Source organism: Sander lucioperca, chromosome 16, assembly GCF_008315115.2.
Source record: "Sander lucioperca isolate FBNREF2018 chromosome 16, SLUC_FBN_1.2, whole genome shotgun sequence".
Taxonomy (NCBI): domain Eukaryota; kingdom Metazoa; phylum Chordata; class Actinopteri; order Perciformes; family Percidae; genus Sander; species Sander lucioperca.
Window position 1 is genome coordinate 21837382 of NC_050188.1, and position 18999 is coordinate 21856380.

At 40.4% G+C, this 18999-nt stretch overlaps 1 protein-coding gene across 1 annotated transcript in view; it reads right to left on the minus strand.

Moving 5' to 3' along the window:
* Positions 1 to 18999, minus strand: part of kcnh8 (potassium voltage-gated channel, subfamily H (eag-related), member 8) — a 50300-nt gene extending 31301 nt beyond the window's left edge. The window contains exons 1-3 of the mRNA XM_031323308.2: positions 18626 to 18999; positions 5342 to 5575; positions 736 to 867 (exon numbers count right to left, since the gene is read on the minus strand). Of these exons, the coding sequence (XP_031179168.1) occupies positions 736 to 867; positions 5342 to 5575; positions 18626 to 18701 (442 nt within the window). The 5' untranslated portion in view covers positions 18702 to 18999. The remainder of the gene's footprint in view (positions 1 to 735; positions 868 to 5341; positions 5576 to 18625) is intronic.

Here is an 18999-nt window from a genome sequence, read left to right on the forward strand (position 1 = left end):
AGCTCCCAACCATATTACCTGCTGGGTCCAAACTGCCAAACTGGAAGTGAGAGCTTTCAATGGGCTTTACAGTAGAGGGAAATCAGACTATACCATTTTGAGTGGAGTACAGAGGGGATTTTTCATTGTTTCAGGGAATGGTCGTTCTAAGTACTGTAAACAATCAACAGTGTTAACATTTTTGTGTTAGAACAATTAGAATTATGATAATGACAATACAATTGTTGTTGTTTTTTTCATAGATATTAAATAGTATTGTCCTAATTGATTATACACTAACTTTGGTTTGTCTGTAGGAGGAGCTTCCTGTTTAAAAGCAAGAGGTAGAAGCTCCTCGGGTTTAGTTCATTGTTGGAGTGGAAGTTGGTTCAGTTCCGGTGCAGAGCTGTTGGAAGCTTGTGGTTAGCTGCCCAATAGCCATGAGCCTCACCTAACTTGTTCTTTTGTTGATTGAGAACAAATCTTTCTTTGGAGAAAACAAACTCTCCTTCAACACATGACAATCATACATATTTTGTGTTACAATAGAGGCTGAGGATTGGTTTTGTCTACAAAAGCAAGCACAACGTTCGCAATTTGGTCCCCTAACTGATACACCCTTGCTGCTTTATTAAAGGCGTTAACATGACCAAAATCCATATGCTAAAGAGTAAGCATTTGATGATGACGGGGCTTTTCCCTTTCTTAGAATCCATTCAATTACAACACACCTTCCACATACATACACATACTGACCTTCCTTCTTGTCATCTTGGATGGTTTTGGCTTTAGTGTCGGTGATGTCCTTAAATGAAGCCAGAAAGAGTACCACATCTCCCTTCTCGTTCTTAATTGGCACAATATCCAGCAGGCACCAGAAAAGCACAGCTGAAAGAGAAGAAAAACTTATATATACCATCTCTGATTATACTCAGAGTTGATTTACCGTGTGTGTGTGTGTGTGTGTGTGTGTGTGTGTGTGTGTGTGTGTGTGTGTGTGTGTGTGTGTGTGTGTGTGTGTATGTGTGTGTAGAGCAACAGTTTCACAGATTCCCGGACTTATTAATAAGCCTATCAACAGTTGGAAGTCCTTTAAGTAGACCAAGTCGCTGTTCCCCAGGTGATGAACCCATCTCTGAGGTCCCATCTCCTGCTAAATAAATTGCTTTTAAGAGGAACTGCAGGTCAGCATGTATTTTTCTGCACCAGCTTGTGCTTATTACTGTATTACTTTTTTAAGTTTGATTCACCAAAACAATATGACAGGAAACTGATGATGTTTTGGTTTGAAAATGCCCAGGGATTATACCATTCTGTACACAAATGTGCCATCCCTTTTTCAGTTAGTCTGCTATAATCATTTTTTTTTATATTAACAATGGATTAAATGACGATGTTTATGATAAAGGGGTTGCTTGTAGTAATGAACGCACAGGTAATTAACACCAAACACTGCAGTTCCCCTCTGCTCGACAGAGCATTTTCGCATCGTAAGCCAATTTAAGCTTGTCAACCTTATTTCCATTACCTAGCTAGTGAAAGTGACTAGCTGGTGAGAATAGTGGAGCATCTAAAAGCTAAAGAGCCAGATGTTCTTCTCAGGAGTTGTTGGAGACCAAAACAGAGCTATAGGGAGAGTGAAAATTATACTTACATTCTCCAAGTGGCCATAAACACAACTTAAAATTAATGCTAATGTTGCTCCGTGTCTGCTGGATGTTTACAGTGAATAGGCTATGTTTAGCATAAAGTTCTCTATATTGACTGTATTAATGGAGGTGTATGTTATCAAATTAACTCAAAAGTAACTCAGACTAAATCTCAACCGTTGGATGGGTTGCCGTGGACATTTATGATCCCCAGAGGATGATGACTTTGGTCACTCCCGTTGCTTTTCATCTAGTGCCATTGAAACTAACGTCTAAATTCCCATCAGCCTCAGATGTACTTGTTATGTAGCCTAACACTAACATGAATGCTAATTTGATAACGCTGGTGTATTAATGAAGCTCAGCGCAAATTCTTTCAGGAAGACTTCTATATTACACAATCACCACTCTCTCTCCCTAAAACTTTTTAGCTGTTAAGAGGCGTTTACTTTTCAGTAAACCAATCAGAATTGGCCACGAAATTCATGATCCAATCACAGCATGACATCCTGCTTTAAATGTCTTCTCTCCTTGCTATCAGCTGTCTTTTCAGGCAAATGTGCAACCCTCCTCCTCCCCTTCCACCTCCGGGCATCGTCAATCATTGCAACCTGATTCCCTTTCTGGCAGACAGGTCCTTCGTTCGGTCTCCGGGTTCCCACTCCGCCATCACCAGTGTCTAGGCTCCATCTGGGGGAATATGTCTGGCTTCTATACCCTTTAAATATTTTTAATGATGGAGTCTAATCCCCAAAGACTCTGTACATTTCATATTATGCTTATTTTCAATAAATATTTGTATATCTGCAACTAAGTCTCTCCTGATTGAAATAAGCTGCATATCACGCTACACTGTTTTGCTAAAGCGTTGTGAATTGGAACACACTAAAATACAATTAAGTCTGACAACATAGAGCTGAGCCTGACAAGCTAAGTCTGAGATGTTCTACACGGGCCACCGTACAGAGAATACACCTTTTCAATGTGGGTAACAACATGGCCTGGCCTCTGGCACCCACTTTGAATTTCTTTCAAGGATTTTCACGTAAGGGGAGCTAAATTATGTTGAGCATTAGAGTGACTCAGAGGTGTTAGCCTTGTTAATGTTAATTAAATAATCACATCAAATTCAGTCCAATCCACATAATGCTGTGGCATATGCACAACAGTGTCACTTGTATATGTTTTTTGTGGTAGAATATATCGACGTAGGGGTATTTTTCTTGTTTTCTCTTTGATAGTTTGATTATTCAATGAATTCCTTATTTGAAGGTCAACTAATATTTTTGTCATCTTGTCAAAATGTGCCTTTAAAAGGGGTTGTACTTGACATTCAGTACATTAATATAGCAGTAAACTATTTGCTATGTGAAGATGGAGTAATGGCGTCCTGAGCAGAGGAAGCAGAGAATAAAGTCACACTCCCTCTGTGTCTGTCTGTGTTCTAATCTGAGTTTCTCATTTATTTATTTGGATAGTCGTTACAGCCATGTGTGCGTGTCAGTGCAGGTTAGTGCATGGGAGTGCCTTGTGCGTCGGTATTAGATGCTGGCGGCCGTGACAAAGTATCGGTATTTGTCGAGTTGTGAAATGGTCTGTGAGAGCCGTATGGAGGCAATCTCAGACCACTTTTTTCAGTATTTCGATTTCAGCACCTTTAACCTCAAAAACTTGTTATGTACATGGAAGTTTTGTCAAGGTCTACCTCTCATTCCTTTCTATTCAGGCTAGAAATTAATTGCTGATTAAGAGGGATTTCCCATGGAGTTCCCGCCCATCACTCCCACTCACTGAATCGTCCTGCCCGGTGATGACTCAATCACAGTGTTTTTGTCTCTGCGTGTATATATGTGTGTGTGAATATCTGCATGCCTGCGAGACAAGGCAGCACTATCAAGATCACAGCGAGAAAAAGAGCGTTCCTGATTGCGAGCATGCAGCTTCCGCTTTTCTCTAGCTGACAGACAGAGGACAAATCGAGTCAATCAGCTACGTTTACTTTCAGGACTCCGCTGTGACAGACGGAAAGAGCGGGATGAGACAACATAAAAAGGCAGAGGCAAAACAAAAGCAAGATAAGCATGGGAGACAGACAGACAAAGTGGCACAAACTGTGCTATGTGGAAATGGTAAAATGCTGAAAAGAGAGAGACAGAGGGAGATGTAAGGTAACTAAAGGAAAGAGGAAACTGAAAGAGAACAGAAGGAAAAAGTAAATATGTGGGGGGATGACAGAAAAGACCTCAAAGCAAGAGAGTGGCATAGACAATCACATCTGTAGTGGTATTACCGAAGCTGTGAGCCTATGCAAACTGCACTGAGTCATCTACAAAATCTGCTTTATAAATCAAGAAAAATCATAGGAAAGTGGCACAACATCTAACACATGCATACCATGATACTTGCATTTTTATAAAAGAGCCTACAGTAGAAATTCCTTTCAGATGTTGTCAAAACAATGTCACAACAAGGTCCATTTAGTAGCTGTATTGGAGCTTTGGATCGTACCACACGATCGTCCTGCTCCTGGTGTTCGATAGCGTGATAGGTGTATTATCCCTATTAACAGCTGCTTCCCCAGTTAGAGAAACAACTGACCAATCAGAGCTTAATATGTAAGAACGGGCTCCAAGAGCTAGCAAGCTACCTACAGTATCTATATTAATGAAAAGTAGCAACAGAAAAGTGTAGATGAAGTGGCACAGTGAAAAACATATTTTTTTCATCACAAATGACCACTTCCTGCACCTGAAACTGAAAATGATGTTCGTCGTATACATCAGTTGTAAGCGAGGGGTTAGGGCAAAACAAATCAAAATAAATCCCTTTCCAAACATGAACACAATGTCACGCTGAATGATGAAGTGAATTGAAAAGCAAAACAGCTACTAAATGGACCTTATAGTGAGACAATTTTATCAACATGTTTCCAAAGTCAGGAATGGGCTTTCAATCTCAATTCTTACAGTTGTGTGGTCTATGTACAAATGAGAAAGCTTGCAGTGCTGATACTGTATAAATAAATAACTGATTTGTCTTGATTTGTGATGGATCAACTGCAGAGAAATTCCCCAACAAACACAAATGCTGCCCATGCTTGATTTAAAAAAAAAAAAAACACAAACCTGGATCTACTGCAAGAACATAAAGCATAAAAGCAAAGAAAACTCTCAAACCATACCACAACACGGCTAGCAGCTGAGCCCAGAGCTCAGTGTAATCAAAGAAGACAGGGTTAAGGAGTCACTAGCTTACAGTTATGAAAATTGAATGTGTCTCAGCATTAAATGATAACTAGAGGATTTATGTGACTGATTGCTTGGTTAAATCACCTTTTAATGAGAATAGGCCAATAAAAAAAAGTTATACATCCATTAATCCAGCCATTACTTCATCTATCTGTGGGTCCATCTATGCCAATTTAAATGTGGCGTCTTCAGAAATAGCCACAGAGATCTGCTATCCATTTATGTAAATGCAAAGTCCAACATGGTAATCACTGTGCACCCTCTAATGGCTTTCTGTGCTTGTCTTCTCGCCTTGGTTCCAACACTTAATTGGCAAATGGTTGAGGAAGGCACACAGTCTGTGTGCTTGATGGTAAAGTGTCAAGGTATGAGCACAAAAGAGCAGCAAAACGATAAATGGAGTACAACAATTGAACCAACATCTTAAGACGCAACCAAAAGCAAAATTAGCTTTCCACTGTTTACCTGTCTTTTTGTAGAACATGATCTCATCTTTAAACTCCTTTCGCTCCTCCAGGGCTTCGTCAATGCTGAAGATGATGCTTTCACTGGTCTCTGGCCCGTACAGGAATTTACATGCACAGCTCTTCTGCATGACTTCGGCCCGGGAGAAGCCTGTAAGCTCACAGAAGCCATCAGAGCAGTAGACGATGGGAAAGCCCTTCGACATCTGTGCATTGGCCAGGATGAAGTTGCTGTCTGCAGTAGTAAAGGGAAGAAGAGGCGAGGTTAGAGGACGACATGGAGCTGAGGTAATTGCATTATTCCTGAGGTTGTACGGGGTTGAAGACATCTGTGAGTTTGTTTAGCCCAATTCCCAGCTCCTTTTAAAATAAAGCCAATACTGTTAAACTTCCCTGTTTAACATGTCTTCACACTGAATGCAGTGACATAAAAAACTAACATCCAATGTGTTTTTCTGACTCTAGGCAAGAATGAAAAATAGTAAAACTCTCCACTGACCAAACTATAGTTTTAAACTATTCACTATGTTGCTCCTTCAAGAATCCTTGGAGGTCCCAATAATAATCCATAGACAGCCACCAGATCCATAGCACTGCAAATATCTGGCAAAGCAACACTGGTAACAGTAATTGTTATTACCAAGAGAAGTTGTATTTTTAAACTTTAATTGACTTAGCATGAAACCTGTTATAATTAAGTTTTGGCCACTTGGGAGCAGCACAACAAGCTGTAAACACAACATCGACATAGCTGAGCATTTTAGCTAATAGTTGCTGTAGTTGCTGAATCTTTTACCAACTCCTACATTAGGCCAATGAGGTGGGTCCAGGGAAGAACTTGTTTGGACGCGTGTTCTGCGTGCCAACAATCAATGTCCACAATCTGTCTGCATTTCGGTGCTGTGACACATTTATTTTCTTTTGCACACTGATCTAACAATGACACGCAAACCTGACACCTGCTCCACTCAGTGCTCAAACATGAAATTGCAGATTAATTAGCATAACCAACATGGTATATAAACAAAACAAACAAAGTTGTGTAATGGCTCCAACAGTTGCGTATTTTCACATCACCAAGACGTGGAGCAACATTAACATCATCATGTTTCTGGTCACCCGATAAACATAAGTGCAATATTAATTCTCTTTTAGCTCTATTTTTGGTGGTCTCGACCAACTCCTGAGAAAAATATCTGGCTCTTTTGCTAAATGCTAAATACCCACTAACTTTTTCTGTCTTTGTCAGTGCTCAGCAGGTTGTAGTGGGTTAATCAGAGCTTTTTGCTGGAAACAGCTGCCTGTCACAATACGGCTGAAAAGGAAGTTGATGCGAGTGGTGAGAGTGAACCAAGCAGTGAGCTGAAAGACGCTAGAACGCTACAGGGAAGAGCAGAGATGGGTGGGAATTATCTGTGGGTTGGTCAGTACGAGAGACACCTTATACGTAGTAATTTGATCCATTATTATTATTGACAAGAAGAGCTTTAATGTTGTTGTTATTTCAGCTGGACATTATGACTACTGTTCCCAACTGAACTTTAGCCAGCTCATCTAGAATGTTGCGCCGCAAACACTCTGGTTGTGAGACCATTGTTCTCTCAGCTTCAACCACCCACTTTTGAAACTTTAGATAATAAAAATGAAAGCAAATTCAGCTAGTCAAGGGGTGCCTCTCTGGCTGTTTCACTGAATTGCTCTCACTGGCCACTGGGGCTAAAATGTGACTTTTAACGCACCGATACACAGGCTGATTGGATCCTCAGCTCAGGTAGATGAAGGCCTGTGTGGGCCGCAATATGAAGGTCATTTTCCTCAATAAATGACTGATTTACTGTACAGTACTTCAAGCTGAAAAGCAATGGAATCCTACTCTTGAAACTCATTCCCTTGTGTCAAGAAACTGACCCTGAATTCACAATACTCTTAGTAAGGAGATACATTAAAGAGACGTTACATGTTAGGTAGAAATTTGTTTAAAGAAAAGAGTGAGAGAAAAAAACCTGAGTGAAGAATAAGTGAGGAATGTGCTGGAGTGATGACAGTGAAACAGAATCACACTAGTGCTGAAGTCGATCACAGTTAATTAGACTATTTGTGTCTAGCACTAAATACCCAGTTGAAATGCGCCAGCTGTTTATACCTAAATCCATCTATTATGGCACACAAACACACCCACTCATCCAGACAAACAAACACCCACAGCGCCAATTGGAGCTGAGCAGTGCTGATAGACAGCTAATGTTAATGGTACAATGCCCATCATACAAGTCAGTGGACTATATGATTTGTCAGATTCTATAGTGTGCGTGGATGTAGATGTGGGTATTTGCGTGTGCACCTCCTAAAACTATAGCCCCTAAGTCTCAAACCACACACACACATATTTGAAGGGGCATGCAGCACTAACAAGTGATACGCAAAACATTTGGAAACATTAGCATAATCACAGTATATAAATGAGTCACACACTCATGAAGTCGCACACCCCATAAACAGAAACATACAAAGCGACGTGAGCTTGTTCATAATCATAGCTTGAGACATCTTTCAAAGTGACTTGTTTCAATTACATAAATACATTTTCTGCATCAATAATTCCTTTTTCCACCAACCCCAATGTTTAATTGTTTTATGTTGTACGTCAGGCTTTATTGAAGGAAACCACCTTAGATTTGAACAGGGAATACAACAGCAGAGAACAAAACCCTTGTATGCGTCCCTCAAGAGGAATGAGCAACATGTTCTTTTTTATAATCCCATTCAGCAACAACAATTGCTTCGGCACGCTTGTTGGCACTCTCTAAAAATTGTGATTTATGTCACTTTCAGTAATGTGGGACGAGACAAAATACCCTGAGATTATGCAATAGTGAATAAAGGATAATTATTAATAAGGAAAAAAATAATGAATAAAGGAATATAGCAACATTGCAAGTATGTCTGTGGCTCTCAGCCCCAAACACATTTGTGTACATCTTTAAAAATGGCTCATAAATGTATACTTTAATTTCTTTAAAATGCTAAATTATTTTCTAATGCAGCTGGGCACTGTAGTTTTTAGCAAATGCTACTCAAACAGGAGTAAATAGTGTATTTTTGGTGACTATTTTCAGAGGCAGATTTGGTTGCTCTAATGACTCCAGCAGGAGGACTCAAAATAAACTACAGTTCCCATGCTCATCATAATCAAGAAACATGTCCCCCATTGCAAAGGCATGGCTTATGTATATGTTTTTAATCGTTTTTGGACAGTAATAGTGGTCTATGGCTCAGAGAAATAATATCAGGTATTAGCTACACACAATATTTGTTAGTAGGACACATGGTAACACTTTACAATAAGGTACACACAAATGTAGGTAGTTACTGAGGAACGAATGAGGAATGAATTATGAATGAATGAGTAACAAAAGGTTAGTTAATGATTAGTTACTGATTGACTGTGATTTAAGCACTAATGATTTTACTGGTGAACAGACTGGTACTGTTAAATGAGTAACGAATGGTTAGCTAATGATTAATTACTGGTAAACAGAATGGTAGCTACTGTTAAATGAATGAGTAACTAGCTTCGTTACCAGTAACTAATCATTAGCTAACCATTCGTTACTCATTCATTTAACAGTAGCTACCATTCTGTTTACCAGTAACTAATCATTAGTGCTTGAATCAGCCAATCAGTAACTAATCATTAGCTAACCATTTGTTACTCATTAATGTAACAGTAGCTACCAGTCTGTTTACCAGTTACCAATCATTAGTGCTTGAATTACAGTCAATCAGTAACTAATCATTAAAGAACCATTAGTTACTCATTCATTCCTCAGTAACTACCTACATTGTTGTCTACCTACATTGTTGTGTACCTTATTGTAAAGTGTTTCCGGACACACTGGTATTAAGAAAAATACAGATTATCACCAGACTCATTTAAAGGATAATTCCAATATATAACAATATGTTTGAATTTTTTGGCCATCAGTTCAATTGCTTATGATATGCTGTACTTATCAAAGTAACTGAGGACATCTACAAACACAGTGACTTCCCTAAATAGAGGTCAGAACGGGCAAAAGACACAAGGCAAGTTGTATACAAGCCTTAACCAGTTTAGTCAGAATGTCCACCACTTTATTTGGACATTAAATAGAAAGTGAGCATATCTGTAATGTTGGTAATAATCTCTTACTGCACAGGGAAACTGTGTGCAACTGTGATAGATGTTTCTGATGGACAGTTGGTTCTCAATTATTTTACAGTTCACCTCCTTTTGCTCCTGGCTACCCTAGAGGTCTGATTGCCTCACCACTCATGTTTCTTGTCCCATCTGACTCCTTTTTGGCGTGGGTGTCGCTGGCTTCTCACATCTCATGAATTTACTTGGTCAGTATAATCTTACCATTACCAACAGGAATGATGATGATGACTAAATTATGAAACTAAAACCCAAGTGGTCATAAACTGGAGTAATGCTTTAACAATGTTTTTTGATTCATAGTCAACACAGACGAATAAAACACAGTGACAGTGATACCGTTTATAAAAGAGAAAAACACAATGAGACTGTCATGTCGGCAGTAATACCCTGACTGTATGGCCCAGACAGATGGTCTGAGCGGGTTCAGCATTGGGACCGGTTGTCAGACGTGAGGCCCTTCAGGCTTGGGGTAAGCAAGAGAGAATCCGACAGGACTGCTGGCCTCTCAGGGACCCAGAGCAAAGGCCTGCAGCCTGTCTGGTGGCAGCTCCCCAGTGCACGAGAGGACAGTGTTGACAGAAAACGCATGTTTACAGGGAAATACACACTATACTGTCTTTGACAGTGGATTTCTTTGTGTTGTGAGAATTGACAGATGTACTGTATATTGTTTGAATGTACGGTATGCATGTGTGTATGCAGGAGATGTGAGGTGATGTTAGCTTATATCTTTTTGTTGTGATGCAGATTGGACCACTTATCAAATGTATGCTGAATGCATAAATCGAGACACAAGCAAAAGACACTGTCATGTACATATTTAGTGTTTTAGAGAAATGAGTTTTGGCAACCAAGTTTTAAGGAGCTTTATGAATTGTAGGATTATTTCTTTGTCATTTCGTAATCTCGTTTTGTGCAATATCAGCCATTACTACTGTTGTAGGCTGACACAGAACATGACTAACCTTTACTGTCTTTTTTTACTTTGTCCTTTTCACCAATTCCCCTCATCCTTCATTTTCTCTACCTTTCATTTCTCCTCCTCTCTCCTACTGTCCTAATTTCCTTTCACCTACTCTTTTACTAATGCGCCAGCATGACACCCCCCCCACCCCTTCTTGCAACCGCCTGCTCTCATATTCCTACCCTTGCTCCTTCTTTTTCTTCCTTCTCTATATTTCCCCTTTTCCCTCAATCCCTCTCACTGACCTTTGCTCTATCCCTCCTTGCCTGTCAACCTTCCTTCCTTCCTTCCTTCCTTCCTTCCTTCCTTCCCTCCCAGCTGTTCTTTATGTCCCTCCTACCATTTTGGATCTCTCCACCTAATTAGTCTTCATCTCCTCCCTTCCCTTGGAATTCCAGACTATCCCTCTTTTTCCCAATCCATTTATTTCCATCACTCTTTGCACATGCTCACCTTCCCCACCACCTCTACAAGAGCATCATCTGTCTACTTTCACTATCTTCCCTCTGCACCCGAAACTCTGCTAAAGGAAAGGTCTGACTCATCGCTCCTTCAGAGTCCTTTTCAGATTTCATCTCACCATCTCCCACTTCACCACCTCCCCTTTGTCTCTCTCTTTTGTTCCTTTTTTTTTTACTCTGGATCTTCTCTCCTCTGTCTCAACCTCTTCACCAGCTCCTATTTCTCTACTGTATCTCTCTCTCCATTCTGAATTTCTTTGGCTAATTGCTCTGGTGTAGAAGCCCATAGATCATCTCCCCTCATGCTCACACTATTGCATGACAGCTGCTGGAGAAACCCCACAGGGACACAAGATGAGGGGTAGGAGAAGGAAAGACGGAGACAAAGAAAGAGAGAGGGAGGGTGGGTGGAGAAAGAGGGAGGGCAGGGAGAGAAGAAAGAGAGCAAGAAGGACAGAGAGAGAAATGGTTTCAGAGCATTTTAAGCAATAGAAGTCAACTGTTCTGCATTGTAATTGTTGGTGAACGAATGTTCACGTGTAATTATACCAAAACACCAGCATAAGACAGCTGTGGCATCACAGTTGGTATCCTGCCTTCAAAGAACAGTCATCATATGTATATTGTATGACCACAATGTTTTCCTAATCTTAATCAAGTTAGTTTGCCGCATGGATCTAGGGATGGCAGTGTTGTTGGTTTGTCAGTCAGTTGGTCCACCATATCATAACAACTATGTGTGGGTTGTCATGACATTTTGTACAGACATTCATGGCCCACAGAGGACGAATCTCTGTTACTTTGGTGATCCCTTGGCTATTTCTCTAGTGCTACAAGAGGTTGACGTTATTGACATTTTGACTGAAATATCTTGAAAACTATTATGATGGACTGCCATGAAATTTGGTGCAGACATGGATAGCCTCTAGTGGATAAATCCTGAACACTTTGGGGTTTTGTCTAGTGCCACCATCAGATCAAAACGATCACTCATTAAGTCAAATATAGCCACATCTACTACAGATGGGCTCAAATTTGCGTGCTGACATGAATGGTTCCCAGAGGATGAATCCTCTAGCAATCCCCTGACTTTTCCTACGCCATCATCATGTCAAAATCTCACTTTCCCCAATACTTTGGTTTATGACCAAATACCTGCAAAACATATGACATTCTCATCAGCCTCAGCTATATTTTGTGTTTGGTGCTAAAACTTGGTTGCCAAAACTCAACAACTTATGTGGTTTTATGTTGGATGACTTGTTGGAGTTTACTTTGTCAGCAGGTCAGTTCTACAATAACTATGTGGGTCACAAAAATCTAAGGCAAAAATTGTTCCATCAGGTACACTACACCCTCCTAAACAGATGGAATGGTGGAGAAGATGTGAGTGTGTGTTACCTTGTCCACACACTGATTTGTCCCAGATTTGTGGTTTTAAACACACTCACAAATGCTCCGAATGCACATTCCCCAGCTCCTAGACAACACCGTGACACCACCAAGAGTAACCCCTGAGCTATTTACAGCACAGTAATTCACATGATGGGTGAGCAAGTGTAAGGAAGTAATGGAGACATAGACAGAGAGAGAGAGGGAAGGAAGCAGAAACCAACGGAGAGACACAGCACAGGGGGAAATGGATGGCAAAGTAGATGAGAAAGTGAAAGATGGGGGAGTGTGGGCAGGTAAGGGGAAGAGAAGGGGAGACTGAGAAATATACAGAGGCAGACAGATGAGGGTGGGAAAGGGACAGAGGGGGATAGGGTGATGTGAAAAATTTAAAGTCAGTGAGATGGAGCTATGAGAGGTTGGAATGATGAAAGATGGAGATGGAGTGTGGTATAAATTGGCAGAGAAGTGGAGAGATGGATGGAAAGACCTCCTCACCCCTTTGCCAGAATTCATGCCAGCCTCTCAGAAACTGCTACAAAGCAGTCACATAACCACAAAGAAGTCACTCTAGAGTTGCCATAGTAACCACTGACACACACCATAGCAACCAAGGTTACAACTGTAGTTTGTCTTGTATTCTGAATGTAGTCGACACATGGGGTTATGAAATTGATGTCACTGCACTGTATCAACAAATTGTAGGTATCAATTAATTGGTATTTTGTGTTGAAGGGCACATTTAAACATTTGCACACACATGGAGGACATACATGCATACACTAACACAGCCATTCAAACAGTGGTAATCCTCTCACACCATAACTGAAGACAGAAAATCATTAGACAAATCAACTGCCTTAATCACTTCTGTGGCTTTTTATCATACAGTCCCCCAGGCTCTCACCAATTGAAACATTACACCAGTCATTACATTCCTGTAATTTGCAAGCCTGCCTCCCTCTACCTTTTTCCCCTTCTTTTTAATCTGCCTGTCTTTGTCGGTATCTTTTTCACCCTCCATTATCTTATCCCCTCTCTGCCTCCTCAAAATGTTGGGTCATAGCCTCTTTCTTTCTCACAAACCCCAATCCTGTCATTTGAAAAAGTAATTGAGTCTAAAAATGGCAGAGTTGGCCAGGACTTTGCTGGCGAAACCCCGTTTGTCAATCGTTTTGGACAGTCCATTAGAGACGGTGATTAGGAGAGGAATCTTGCTAATTAGGTGATTTAACAAGGCACAACGTAACAGGGAGGCACTCATGCAGACGTCCCAGAAGTTTGGTGGAACAGACGGGCTCCTTTAAATGCACAGTAATAACCGAGTCTAGTGACCTTACAGTGAGGACATCAATTGCCTGCTGAATCAGTACTGATGATGGTGGCTGTATTCTCCTAACAGAATGCTTTGTCAAAGCCTTGTTAAAGCCAGTAGATAATGCTGGGTTGCTATTAATTCAGAACACAAATTTACATTTTCCACATTAAGCCGATGCCTTTAGCCATGTTGGTTTACAGTGAGATTGCTTAAGTAGATGATGAGGATCTTGTTACTTTTAACGGGATATGTAACTGATGATGTTGTTTGAAACAGCATTTTTCTGATAAGTTGAAACATGTTGTATTGAGGCACATAATTGTTCTTTAAGTGTAGGCTATACACTGGAAGAGCAGGCAGCTATATTCAGAAAAAAAAAAAATTCTGCCTTTAAATGAACTTGAGCTCATAGTTACGACATCAGCACGTCATGTGCACATAATGCTTAGCGTTAAAGTGGTTTAGTCGTGAGAACACAGCTGCTAGGCAACAGCAAAAATTCTTGCTAACAACTTAGCAAGCTATATGTCTTTCGAATAAACAGTGTTTTTGTACCATTAATGTGCAAGCTAGCTAGCTAGCATGCCAACTGGTAGCTAGCTGGTAGTAAACCAGTTAGCTTGGTGAAGTACTTTGGCTGTGGCTAGCAGGATAGCTAGATTAGGTTACCCATGAGCTCACGAGCCATAGCTTAAGAAGCCCCGTAAGTAGACTCTATGTCACCAGCTTTTAGCACCACTTATTTCACAAGGATGCGTGAATGAACTCATTGTGCTACTTTCTAGTGCAGCTGGGCAAGAGGGCAGTACTTTGATACGATTTCATGGAAAAGGGGTCCTCTGTATTCTACACTGTTCACAAGGATACAGCACTCACACACCCACACTTTGTTTATTTTTACCCTGAAATAAAACAGTCTCAATATTAAGTGGGCTTTGGAGAAAATGGGAACAGCAGTGCCAATCCACTGCCAGAAAGTGAGAGCCCCTGTGCACCCTGCAGCGCTACAGTCAATGATGATTGATTACTCTCTCAGAGTCTCATAACTGCACTCATTACTTTTTTCATCCTCTAGCTGAGAACATTAGACCTGTCTTTTCACAAGTTGGCATTGCCAGGTTGTAAAATAACAATGTACTAAGACTCTTTAATGGAAAACTAAAGAGTTGATGTTTTTGACACTGTTTGACTGGTGAATTCCTGGCTATTCCCAACAAATAACCCTGGTTATCTCTACTTTAACAATCCTCATTGAAGCATATGTGCGTCAGCATGTGGTCTGTGGTCTTTCATACTCAGTAATTAGCTCCCTAGGTCTTCCTGCAGGTCATAAGGTTGCTGGTGAGACTGAGCCATAGGGACAGCAACAATATATCCTCGGTCTTCTTCTGAGACAGCAGCATCTGATAGTGATGGCTTCTTCGATTATGTGCAAAACTTTGATGAGTTTTTAAACACTCACCTGGCAGCAAGTGGTTATCATGACATAGGATCCCACAGCCACTTTTTAACAGCTTAATTAGATGTGCTGCATTTAAAGGAAGGAGGAAACTTCTGCTTTACTACCCTTATGCTCAACGTCAGAGGCAGCTGAGTACACACACTCTTTCATTCACATACACACTTTAAACATATCGACTCAACACAGTCTTGGCATCAGTGATTGTGACAGTAATTACCTGCCTAGTGGAGGTGGAATTAGTGTGTACTGAGAGCTAGAAAATGGCAATCTGGAAGAGTGGCACAGGATGGGCAGCACGCAGCACAAACTGGGAGACTTTTGTAGAAGAAAATTAATTACCTAAAAGTTTTAGTATTATTTTATCTTGATATCCTCTTTCCTGCTGACTGATTACGTTGCTATTATTTTCTCTGAACAACAAACTTTTAGTGTCTCCTGTGTTAATGAAGTCTGTGCCTTTTTATGTAATTTGAAATTAATTGATTTTAGGAAAAAAGAACATGTTCATATTGAATTATTATAATATATTTCATGTTGTTTTGCTCAAAAAAAAAAATGTATGCAGAGCTGCAACTATTTAGTCACTTTTCAGGTTCCAGTTGTGTAAATGTGCTGGTTTTCTTGGCCTTTTATAATATTTAACTTAATATCTTTGGATTTGGGACTTTTGGTTAAACAAAACAAGCATTTTGAATAAATTAACCTGAGTTTTGGAAAATTGTATTGTTTTGTTACAATTTTCTGACATTTTAGGGAGCAAACGATTATCTAGAAAAACAATTGATAATGAAAATAATTAGTTGCAGCCCTAATGTACATAGATTTCAAAATACTATACTATGGGCTAAGTGATAATGTGTGATTGCAATGAGCAGCACACCACTAAACACTGATCCAGTGACGGACAGGTGGTGAGATTAGTCACCTGGATGGCACACTGTTGTAGTGATGACAGAAGGTGTCACAGCACTCTCACACAGTCATCACAGTGTAGAGCTACAGACAGATTCTGTTATTTCAGTTACACTGCGGGCAAACAGGGACACACGATCCTTACACAGTGATCAGAGGTGTTTGTGTCTGTCAACTAATAAGTCGACAAAACCCACAGTGAAACACGCAAACACTGTTGGCCCTTTGAAAAGTCATGAACTACACTGTGAGATCCAAATAAAGTCAGCTGTGGGATGCTGTTGAAATTATTTAAAGCCATGAACATTTCAATGTTTACTCTCATCTGAGCCATTTAAATGAGACAGTATGCATTTGCTGTCTTCTCTCAGCTGTTAATTGAATGTATCCCAAAGGTTTCCAGTTACCACTAGGTTATGCCTGAGACACCTCAAATAAACCTGGGTGTGAACATGGAAGAAAATCTCTCTTTGTGAGCACTGAAAAAGTTTAGTCAATTTCAAAGGCCACTTGTAAATGTAAAAAAAAAAGAACTTTCTTATGAGCACAAATCAAGTTACACACTTGCCTACTTTCACTTTAATCCATTTATCATACATTGTTTCCAAGTTCGAACTGCCCACCTGGGCTTTGGATGACGTCAATGGGATCACATAGCAGTGAACCAGCACTTCCCTTACATTTGCTCCTGGCCAGGCCATCAGAACTAATTTGTCCAGTCAAGCTCCACTGCCTCTAGTCTGCCCCATCTTGCAGTTGAAATCCAACATTCATTTCATCTACTTCGCAGCTCAAGGACAATCCATTTGTGCTGTACACTATACCACTCCAATTCCCTTGTGTTAGAACAGATCTACTGCCCAGGCAGCTGAATGTTTGTTGGCAATCGACATATAGCCTGCTCTTACTCATACAGTGGTGCTTAACCTGCAGATATGGGTACTGAAATAAGGATGGATGTCTGTGGTTATTATAGTGCCTCACTGAGTGCTATGAACATACCAGAAAAAATGGAGCATGTCCCAAAGAGTAGGGTGAGTGGGGTCAGGAGGTGAGTTTGTTTTGGAATGAGCCCCTAAATTCAGGATGTATTATTATAACTAATGTCTATGATAAGGATTTTAGCAATATGTGGCAAGTATTAATATTACACAGACAGAAGTGTGTTTAAAAAAGATGTAGTGTAGTTGTGTTTATGACAAATAGACAATATAATATAGTCTGGTACAAATACGGTACTGTAGCGAATGCCCTCTAAGTAGATGCACTATGATAAACTGATACATGAAGCTGAAACTATTAGTTAAGTAATCAATTAGCTGATCGGCATACAATTAAATGGTAATCATCAATCAAATGTTTAGCTTTTCCTTGTCTTAACACTATAAACTGAGTATGTTTAGGTTTTGGACTGGACAAAACCAAACAGTTGGTGACATAACACTGGTCTACAGGAAACTGCGATGGGCATTTTTTACTACAGACCAAACCAATAAATTGATGTACCGAGAAAATATTGGTAATAAAAATAATTGTTAGTTGCAAGCCTACTGATACATTATAGGAACTGTCTGAAGTGGAATGAAGAGCAAAAGATGAACCACTGAAAAAATACAAACCCAAGGGTGTGCATATAGCTGTCTAAAACAAACAAATTCCACTAAGATGTAACCCTTAAAAGCATGAATATAGGTTGAAACTGAGCAGAAAGAGAGACAGGCCTGGAGAATGAGAGCAGGGCAGCTCAGCTTAACGTCAGCTGTAAAACATAGCCGATTTCCAAGATTCTTCCAAGAGAAATAGAGAATGATCATTGTGAAGTAAGAAGTCTACTAAGATAAAGAGGCGAGAGTTCAGACAAAAGTTGTCGTTTAGAAATGCCTCAGTGTGTGTGCCTCAGCCCGGGGAAAGACTTGCTGTAATGCCGCCGCCGACCAATTAATTTTGATAAATGCGACTGCTGGTTTCAGACCGGCGGGAGGAAGATCGCAAGGTTAACTTCACAGAAAAACAAAACCATCTGTGGATAACTCAGACAAGTTGGATTTATTCATGTGTGTTCAAAAATGTGTGCATCAAATATATGACACACAGGCTACAACTAGTGTGCAAGTTGTCCAAATGTGTGATGTAGAGCTTGGAGCCTGCGTGAGCGCCCAGTTAACCCTTTGTCGCTGTCTGTGGTGCTGAGCTTTCAGCACCGCGGACAGCGACAGACTCTGCCTGCTAATTGCTGTGGGAGCGTATCCGGCTTTCCTTTTCTGTCTGGTCCTGAGACATGAAACAATTTGGAATTACCTTGAAGTTAAAGTCTAACTGAGCAAAAACAAAACGGGCCTGAAATACCCGATGCCCTGGTGTCTACATTTAATTTTAAGGCCATTTGCATTAAGATAACAAATCGAGCCCCTCAAATTTATTAGATTGTTGCAGGTGTTTTGATCTCAAGGATCTCCAAGAAATGTCAAGCTTCTTACAAACCAGAGGATACAAGCCAGCCGAAAACTTAAACCATAAGCTAATATAGATGCTGAAAAGATCCTAGTGTTTAAAAAATAATTAAAAGCAAACTTACGAGTGCCATCGAACCGTGTGGCTATTGTGTCCAGAAACGTGTTCTGTGGCGCTAATAATCCCTTCATCACAGGCATTTTCCCTGCTTAATATCGAAGTCCCCATCAAAGTTACTGAAGAGCAGGCGCAAGTCGTCCAAATGTGTATGGTGCTCACATTTAAGCTGAGGAGCCTATGAACAAGGAGCTATCCGGTCAACTCAGCACAATGCGATCCCTAGTCGGTGGAGAGTGCTCGCGATGCGCGCACCCGCGTATCTGGAGCTTTTTGTTGCGTGTGTAAATATCAAGAGAAGACGAAGCCCACAGGTGCAGTTCAGGTAATAGCCAGGTACGACCGTGATAGAGTGAGACTCCCTGTCAGCGATGCCATTAT